This window comes from Malus sylvestris, chromosome 10 (genome assembly GCF_916048215.2).
Source record: "Malus sylvestris chromosome 10, drMalSylv7.2, whole genome shotgun sequence".
NCBI lineage: Eukaryota > Viridiplantae > Streptophyta > Magnoliopsida > Rosales > Rosaceae > Malus > Malus sylvestris.
In genome coordinates this window covers 2,146,285-2,155,910 of record NC_062269.1, presented here as the reverse complement: position 1 = coordinate 2,155,910, position 9,626 = coordinate 2,146,285, and the positions used below count along the sequence as shown (strand labels likewise).

Genomic DNA, 9,626 nt, shown 5'->3' with positions numbered 1-9,626 from the left:
TTTTGAAAAAAATGCCTCGTGTTCCCGAAAGGTAACATCCATAGAGACAAAAAATTTCCCAGTGGGAGGATAGTAACATCGATACCCTTTCTGAGTAGCAGAATAGCCAATAAACACACATTTGATGGCTCTAGGATCCAACTTATCCCGATTTTGCATGGGGATGTGAACGTAGCAGACACAACCAAACACTTTTGGAGGAATATGAAGGAGTGAAGGAAGAGAATGATATTGGGAAAGGGTTTGGATAGGTGTTTGAAATTGGAGAACACGTGATGGCATGCGATTGATAAGAAAAACAGCTGTGTGAATGGCATCGCCCCAAAAACGTTTAGGAACTTGCATAGCAGAACATAAAGAGCGAGCCACATCCAAGAGATGACGATTTTTACGTTCTGCTATACCGTTCTGTTGAGGAGTATGTGGACATGATGTTTGATGAATGATACCGTGTTGTTGAAAAAATGTTCCAAGTCCATAATTCAAATATTCTTTCCCATTATCAGATCGAACGACTTGAATTTTAACATGAAATTGGGTTTGAATCATTTGATGAAAGATTGGAAAAATAGACATAACCTCACTCTTATTTTTTAGTAAGTATACCCAAGAAACTCGAGTGCAGTCATCAATGAAGGAAACAAAGTATTTAGCACCAGTATAAGTAGGAATATGAAATGGTCCCCAAACATCAGAATGAATAAGAGAGAAAGGAACATTACTTTTATGGGAACTTAAAGGAAATGAGACACGATGATTTTTAGAAAGAATGCAAGTTTCACAATGGAAATCAGAAACTTTGACTTTAGAAAATAAAGAAGGGAATAGATATTGTAGGTACTGAAAGGAAGGGTGTCCCAATCTTTTGTGCCATAACAAAATTTTTTCAGAAGCTTCAAATTGTTTGGCCTCCACTTGACAACTGTAACTTGTCTTCTCACAATCTGGTGGTAAGTCCAAGTAGTATAGACCTCCCCTCTCTCTACCATGACCAATCAATGCTTTCGTTCGAATATCCTGAAACCAACAATGGGTAGGAGAAAAGATGGCAAGACAGTTTAGTTGATTTGTAAGTTTACCAATGGAAAGCAAATTGTGAGAAAGTTTAGGAACATGTAAAACAGATGAGAGAGATAAGCCTGGTGTTAATGAGATGGAGCCTGCTCCAAGCACTGGAGTAGAAATACCATTAGCAACTTTAACGGTATTTAAAGGTGGAGTAGTGTGAGAAACAAACCATGTAGAGTTATTGGTCATGTGGTCAGAAGCCCCTGAATCAATGATCCAAGGTTTATTGGGAGGAACAATTGTAGTGTTCAAGGCAAAACCAAAGTTACCTGCATCGACTAAGGAAGTAGAAGCAGTAGTTGGAGAAACTAAGTGAGCAGATCGATCCACCCGAGGTATGGAAGGCGTTGGTGTCAGGTGTGCTTGTGATCCACCAATGCCTTTCTTTTGATTTTCCTTCTTTTGAACCCACCAATCAGGATATCCATGCAGCTTGAAGCAAGTGTCTCTAGTATGCTTATCCTTGTCACAATAAGTACACTTCCTTGTATCAGTAGTTTTGGATCCACCTAATCGAGAATTGGAGACTCCACGGGGAAATCGAGACGGAGCAGCTACCATGGCGGATCCTTCCACTTGTGGGCCAACCAACATAATGGTTTGCCTACTTGCTTCAGCATTCACAAGAGCATAAGCAGCACGAACAGAAGGCAGAGTTGTTTGAGTCAAAACTTGACTGCGAACATGATCTAAATGAGGATCAAGACCAGCCAGAAAATCATACAATCTTTCTTCCGAAATTTCTGTCTCTCGGGTAGCAATATCAGCAGCGCACTTCAATTTTCCAGGACGCAAGAAATCAATTTCTTGCCATATTTGCTGAAGTTTACCATAATATGCAGATAAAGGTTCTCCATTCTGGCGAGTCGCCAGTGCTTGACGGCGAAGTTCGTATAACTTTGATGCATCTTTTTCAATTGAGTAAGTTTGGGTAACAGCATCCCAAACATCTTTTGCAGTAGAGAGTTGGAGAAAAATGGCCCGTACATCTCTGGTCATGGAGTTGAGTAACCAAGATTGAACCATGGCATTCTCTTCCTCCCATATAGCATACAATGCATCAGCTTCTGCTGGTGCCATTTTTGTTCCACTGACATAAGACCATTTACCTCTGCCAGTGATGTAGATGCGGACACTTTGGGACCATGAGGAATAGTTGGACCCATCCAACTTGTCTGGGGTGATATGTAGAGACATATCACTTTAAGTAACAGTAGCTGAAACAGTGGTCTTGGAGTCACCCATTATTACTGCCTCAGAGGTTATGGGTAAATTTGTTGGGTGATTCCAACGGGTATGGCTTATGGGGTATTGGGTAGTATATTTTTTTTTTTTGTGGAAAGATTTCTGGGTTTTGCAGAGATACTGCAAATGGGAAGAATATGGGAAAAGATGCAGCGGAATATGTATGGTCAACAAGCTGGATATGGGTAATAATGTTGGTAGATATGGCCAAATGAAAAAAGAGTAAGATTGGGTTGGTATGAAAGTAGAAGACCTGCAGAATAGCAGGTCTTATTGGGTAGATGGCAGTAGTGCCAGTAAGTGAATCAGAATAGAAACTCTATTTGGATCAGAATGGCTCTGATACCATGCCAAAATAGAGTTAATTTCTTGATATATTAGATGATTATTTCTCATTACAAGATGGACATATATATAGGGAAAGAAAGAAGACATAGGACCTAACTTTGCCTAACTTGCCTAACTTGCCTAACTTACCTAACTTGCCTAATTTACATAAAGAAAGTTGACTAGCCTAACTTCACTAGCCATCCAATACTCATGGCTGCTTTTAGTTGACACCTTCCACTGTTCCAATTCGTATACAATAAAAATGGGTTTATTAGTTCATTGGTGTAGTAGTTGTTATTGGATTCGGGGGTATTAAATAGATGTTTTTAATGGTAACCTTTGTCTAAATGTCAAGGTTTGCGAAGTAACTCCTTTTTTGGCTGACTCAAAGATTAAGGGCAAATGGAAACATGTGTTTTTTTAATTTTGGAACTTTGGATTGTTCATATGATTTAAGGGTTGAATGGGTGAAATTTATATTTTACATCCGCATCACCTTATACTTTAAGCTTCTTCTGTTTGGTTTCTTATATGCAGTTAGTATTTTGCAAGTATATATTTGGTTTGGGCTGTGGGACTTCCGATTGTTGTTATTTTGTGCCTATTTATTAATAAATAGTGAAGAAAAACGCTAACGTTGGTTATGGTGTACTAGATGCAGGTGACTGTTTGTCAAACGTGTGGGGACAAAGGTACCGAAGATGCTTTGCTTTACTGTGACAAGTGCCAAAATTACACTCTTCATCGGTATAACTTGTTTCAATTGTGCTTCCAAGATAGAACAATTGCTGAATTGAAGCTTTTGTGGAGAACTTTGTTGAGGCTTCCGTTGGGCATGTACTCGTACACCAGGACTAACTTGTTACCATCACAGCACCACCCATGAAGCTGAATCAGATTCTTGTGCCGCAAACAACCCACCATAGTTGCAAACTCCGTGGTAAAAGGATTATGCAGACTAGCGATCCCATCAGCCCTCTCAAACCTTTTCACTGCCACTTCTCCACCAAAGGGCAGAGACCCTGTATAAACCTTAGCTGATGCCCCTTCCTCGACAACCCTGTGTTGGTTAAACCCCATTGTCGCTGATCTTATCCAAGAGACAAACTTGTCGGAACTTAACTAGCTGGCCCAATTACAACATAATACTCATAAACATTACATTAAATCTAATTAACCCTTAACAGTGATTAAGCTAATCACTGCTATTACAATTCATATCACTTCGACTTGCATGTCGGATTCCTGAGCTACTGGCGAACTATGGTATGTTTCCTTGCCCAATTCCGAGTTCAATTTTCTTGCAATTTTTCAATTGAATTTTGTAATTTTGTTTTTTTTTTTTTGAATTTTGCTTTTTGAAAGTTTGGATCCGGTGATTAGACTTGAATGGGCCTAGGTTAAGTTAGTAGGACTGTCTGGTGGGGTGTTTGAGGTAGTAGAATTATGGAATTTTAGGGAAAAATGAAGTTTTTCGAAGTAAAGTTTTTTAGAGTGAAGTGGTGGGTGATCTGGGTTTGTGCGATTGGCAAAGCGGAAAGCTTTTAGCTTTTGATCTTTGTTGATTGGTCTCCTCCTTTAAGTTTTGTGGCCATAAAGATGTCGGTTTTACCGGGAAAGCAGTAGATTTGACATATGTTATGCTGCGTTTTAGTGACTACGGCATTCAACGATGGTTCATTATGTTAGTTTTATTGATTTTGACTGTGTAAAGAAGTAGAAACTGGTGTATAAGTCTGTGTAAAGTAGAAACTGTGTAAACTGTGTTGTGCCATGTTTCGCTTGCATTCTGAAACTAATTCGTTCTTTTCTGAAACTTATAATAGATAACGAATTTAGTGAGTATATTCTCCTGGAAGATGAAGGTTACTTAATCCTTAGAGAAAAACACTTCAAGAATAGAGTGAAACTGGGCTTCTTGTTGATCTTCTATTGTTTTACTTGTTCATTTGAACTTTGTTGATTGGTTTCCTCCTTTAAAGTTTTGTGGTCATAAAGATGTCAGTTTTACCGGGAAAGCGGTAGATTTGACCTATGTTATGCTGCGTTTTAGTGACGAGGGCATTCATAAATGGTTCATTATGTTAATATTGTTGATTTTGACTGTGTAAAGCAGATACTGGTGTATAAGTCTATGTCATATCTACAGGGTGCATGTGTTGTGCCATATTTTCGTTTTCATTTTGAAAGTAATTCGTTCTTTTTCTGACACTTATTCTCTTGGAAGATGATGGTACTTGATCTTTAAAGAAAAACACTTCAAATCCAATAGTTAAAAAAAGAAAAAAAAAATTACCCAACTGACTTGACGATGAAGAAAGTATTTCACAACTAAAAATCAATTAGAGCATGACGAGTTGATGGACGAGGGTTTTTTCTTTCTTTTCAATTGAGCTCTTTAAGTGTTTTTTTATAAAACGTAGAGTTGTCAGGGTGTTTTGTTCTATGTTTGAATGAGGAACAAACTTTAGACTTAATTGTTAAAAATGTATTACGAGAATAATACTGATGCACTAGTAAAGCACTACAAAGTTACTACCAAAACACTACAAATGCAGTAGAAAGACACACAACAGAGGACTTTCAAGGCGTCATTTGAAAGTTCTCTCAAATGTTTTGCATCTAGTCATTTAGAAGCCCCTCTATCCATTTTTTTGTATTGCGTTTCTAAAATGCTGTGTTTATACTATGTTTAGATGAGGGAACTTAAGAGTCCATGGAACTTAGCCTAGGTTTCATGATTCTTATGAATGCTCATTTTCTTTGATATATGGATCATTTCAACTCAACTCTTACATTGCAGCTTGCATTGAAGACTTCTTATTTGGTTGACTGGTTTGATCAGATTTGACATTGCTAATTGCTGGGGTTGATATATTTAGTGCAGGGTATTACTGTGTGACGATTTATCTAAATAACAGGGGAAGTCTGAGCATATTCAACAGACTCGTTAACATTGTTAGTGCTTGTGGCCCATCTTTCTAGCTTAGCATGCCCTAAAGTACAGGAGAGGCAGAATTACCATCGCTACTTTTTCCAGAAGAGATGTGTGGCCCAAAGCTTTCGAGAAGTGCAGACCTAACGAACAGATGTGTGAAAAAAACCCATATAGAAGTTTCGCAGTGGGTGACATAAATATTTTTCTCTTAAAGGAAAGGCAACTTTTTCTGTCAGTTTTCAACCTTTTTTGTGGAAAATACTTTGGAACGAGTATTGGAAAGTGGGTGAAGAAATAAGATAAGTAGGTGGCTTTAGCACCACTGAAAAAACACAGAGACATGAATATCTTTTCTCAGAATAAAGTTGGGAACTTAGTAAGACATGAATTATCTTTTCTTAGAAGAAAGTTTGGAACTTACTCAGAAATCTTGCTTCCTGGAAATTTCCCATAGTCGGTCTTCCACTGTTTATGTGGAAAATACATGTCCTTTCAGCTTTTCCTCTTGAACGAGTATTGGAAAGTGGACAGCTATTGCATGGAGATTTCATTGTTGCTTCTTTAAGGGAGATTTACATTGCACGGCAACATTATAGCAGTGTGGCTCAAATTTGTTGCCACTTGGCATTGTATTTTAATTTTGTGGCGCGACAATACGTAAACACGGTTATTTTGGCTTTCTCGTTTTATGTAATTGTTTCAGTTGACTTTTTACTAGTTTTGTTACTTGATTTCTTGTGTCATGGTGTTGATTAGAAGCTAAAATTAAAAACTGAAAATACAAATTTTGAAAGCTCAAGAAACTAGTTTTTAGTTTTTATCTCTCTAAAAATTAAAAACTGAAAGTAGTTGTCAAACAAGTTTTCTTTGAAAATGAAAAATCGAAAATAAATTCTTTTGCGTTAGAATACCTTTGAGTATTTTATTTGCCTCGGGAAGATTTTAAGCTTGATGAAAATTATCATTATGCATTATGTTAGTGGATCATGCTAATAACATATCAATCATATTTAATAGCTGGAGGCATTGGGCAGGCTGATCACATACATATATCAAAAGGAGCACCTGACCTTGGAATGCTGGTGTGAAAAAACCTAGATTTATATCCTTTTTAGAAAGAAAAAACAAAAACAAAAAAAACAAAACAAAACAAAGGATATGAATATCTTTTCTCGATATTCTGGTAAGAAAGTTGGAAGCTTACTCGAAAGTCTTGCATCCTGTCACTTTTATTGTGGAAAATCTTTGTCCTTTCACTTTAGTAATGGCAGTACGTGTGTATGGGGATTTCCTTGGGAATGAGGGAACAATTATGCATTCATGGAACTATTGTTTATAATTTCTTATGCTTGAAATTTATGATTACGCGTCATTTAGTTTTTTTTTTTTTTTTTTTTTTTTGTGTTACATGATAATTTTTGTTAAATTAGATAGTGGCTCTTTATTACAGTGGTAGAAAAGTGTTAGGTCCTTGCATGACGACGTGGATTCAAATTTTGCCAGTGGTTAATCTAACATCTAATGTATCACTTAGTTTAGTTTGATCAATTATTCATGATGAGGTTTATGTTCTTACTTAACTGTAGTTTTACTCAAGGGGTATGCTATCTACACATCTATTTTTACTTCTCACACATCCTTTGTTAATTTTTATCCGTTGATCTTCTTCAATTCATCTAATCCGACTGCCGAAAATTAAAGGGATGTATGAGAAGTAAAAAAATGTGTGTGGATATCATACCCCTTTACTAACCCCTTTATATATCTTGCAGCTATTGAACAGCAAACCCAAGGTGTTGGTACAACAATTGGAAACTAGAATTTATTTTTAGACTGTTTAATTTATATGTAAGGAGAGAAAGGAAGGGATTTTGTGTGGGACTGTATTGGGCCAGAATTTTTGTTTAATACCTTGGCCCAGGATATTAACCTTCCTATGAGAATTTAATATACTCTATCTTTGGAAAAAAAAAAAATTTATATGTAATAGTCAGGTTTTAGATAAAAGAATAAGGAACTTTTGTTGGATAACATGTGAGCGGTAAATCCTTACGTTAATTTTGGGGCTAATATTGTGCAATTGCTAAAATGGCCTTACGTGTTGGATTTACCCCTCTACTGCTCTTGTGTGAAAAAACCTAGATTCAGGCTTCATAGTGGGTGACATAATTATTTTCCTCTTGAAAAATGGGAAAGTTGGGAAGTTGCAGAGAAGTCACAAGTCTTAGAAAAGGATCCAGTGGATTCTAGCGATCTTGGGATCGGATCGTTCATCGTAAATCATGCGATCAGTTTTTGTTAGTATTATTTATATTTAATTTTAAATTTTAAAATAATTTTTAACTGCATGATGTACGATGAACGGTTACGATCATAGAATCTTTAGAATTCCCAAGTCCTGCATCCAATCACTTTGGTGAGCAGAGAAAAGGTGAAGCTTCTTGGAGATTTCTCACAGCCGGATCCTTTTCCACAAGTCTTGCATTCAATCACTATGGTGAGAATGATAAAAAATAAAAATAAAAATAAATAAAAAAAAGGGCACTTTGGTGAGTAGAGAAAAGGTGAAGAAAGATAACACGTTCCAACGGGGAAGCTTCTTGGAAATTTCTCACAGTAATCAGTCTTCTTTTTTTTTTCTTTTTTTTTTTGTCAGAAAACCAATGTCCATTCACTTTGGAACGAGTATTGGAAATCGGAGTCAAGTCTTCCACTTCTGTGTGTGGAAAATACTTGTCTTTTCACTTTAAGGCTCTGTTTGGCACACCGTATAACGGATCGGATAGTATTAATAATACGGTGTACGGTGTTTGGTGACAGTTCGGATTAAATAAGCACCGGATTAAATAATCCGGGCCCACCTTTTTTACACGGTGTGTACCCGCTTGCTTATACCATCCATTTTCACGGTATAATTAGTCGGGCTCTCTTGTCTCCCGACGCAATCTTCCGTTTTACCCTCCTTCCATTTCTTTTCATTTTTCCATTTTCCACCAGATCTGACAAAAATCTTCGAACCAAAAATTTAGCAAAATCCCACAGTTCCCTTTTTTGAAAGACCATCATCCTATTTCCCTCAACTTCCCCATTCTTTCCCCAAAATTTCGATTCCCCCCACCACCACCACCGCAACCTCTTAACGCAGCGTTTCATTCTCTTCCTCTCCAGACGCCATCTTGCTCTCATCCCAGGTATGTCTTCTCACAGTCTTCTTCTTCGTTTGAATCACATTTTCGTCTTTTCAATTTTCTTCTTCTGGGATTCCGCCCCTCCCTCTATTCTTCCCCCTCCTATTTTTCTTGCAATTGATTGAATCTATTTATTATTTTCTCTCTAATTATGCAATTGATTATGTAAATTTGTGTTTTACATCACTCTATCCATTTTTTTAATTTTTATGTGAATTTTACTTTTTATCTGGATATATATATGTGTGAATAATTTCGGACTAGGGTTGTTGAATTGTTGATTGGCATTGAATTGTTGAATTTCGGACTAGGGTTGTTGAATTGTTGATTGGAATTTTTATCTGGATATAGATATGTGTGAATATATACGTGACAACCACAGAGGCCAAATTAGAATGGAAAAAAAAATAATATCAAATTAACAAAACACATGGCAGGAAACTTAACTCAAAATTAGTACCAAAGTTGCTTGTATCTTTATACGAATCAATAAAGCATTATATTAGAGTCTAAAAGCTAAGAAAGATTTGTTAATTTTTTTTCTCTTGTCCTATCCGGTTCAATACCAAACACAATATAAATAATACGGTCATTAATCCGATACTGCACCAAACGCCCGACTAATTTAGTCAGTACTATCCGGTGGCTATTTATCATATCCGACAGAAATAGTCAGTAAAGTCTATGTGTTAACGTGTTTTCTTCAGCTGTTCCTCTTCAACGAGTATTGAAAAGTGAATAGCTCTTGTATGGGATTTCTTTGTTGCTTCTTTTAGAGAAATTTTAACTTTATGGTATGATAATACGTAATAAGTTGATTACATCGTTATTTTGACATTCTCGTTTCATGTAATTCA

At 36.6% G+C, this 9,626-nt stretch overlaps 2 protein-coding genes and 2 long non-coding RNA genes across 5 annotated transcripts in view; 2 read left to right on the top strand and 2 right to left on the bottom strand.

The window, feature by feature from the left end:
• Window positions 1-9,626, top strand: part of LOC126587902 (TMV resistance protein N-like) — a 43,886-nt gene that overhangs the window by 26,593 nt on the left and 7,667 nt on the right. The gene's annotated exons all lie outside the window — the stretch shown is intronic.
• Window positions 1-9,626, bottom strand: part of LOC126587903 (uncharacterized) — a 40,587-nt gene that overhangs the window by 23,499 nt on the left and 7,462 nt on the right. The gene's annotated exons all lie outside the window — the stretch shown is intronic.
• Window positions 880-2,780, bottom strand: LOC126587878 (uncharacterized). 2 transcript variants are annotated; one of them, XM_050252964.1, is made up of 2 exons: window positions 1,338-2,774; window positions 880-1,017 (listed from the first exon to the last, which is right to left on the bottom strand). In XM_050252964.1, the coding sequence occupies exons 1-2, from the start codon at window positions 2,263-2,265 to the stop codon at window positions 983-985; spliced, it is 963 nt and encodes a 320-aa protein (XP_050108921.1). In that variant the 5' UTR covers window positions 2,266-2,774; the 3' UTR covers window positions 880-982. The 2 variants fall into 2 exon arrangements, with proteins under 2 accessions (XP_050108921.1, XP_050108920.1); XM_050252963.1 differs by having other exon boundaries at window positions 923-1,017; window positions 1,238-2,780.
• LOC126587910 (uncharacterized) lies at window positions 3,179-6,312 on the top strand. Its single transcript, XR_007611253.1, has 2 exons — window positions 3,179-3,909; window positions 5,526-6,312. It is a non-coding gene; the product is annotated as an uncharacterized LOC126587910 (long non-coding RNA).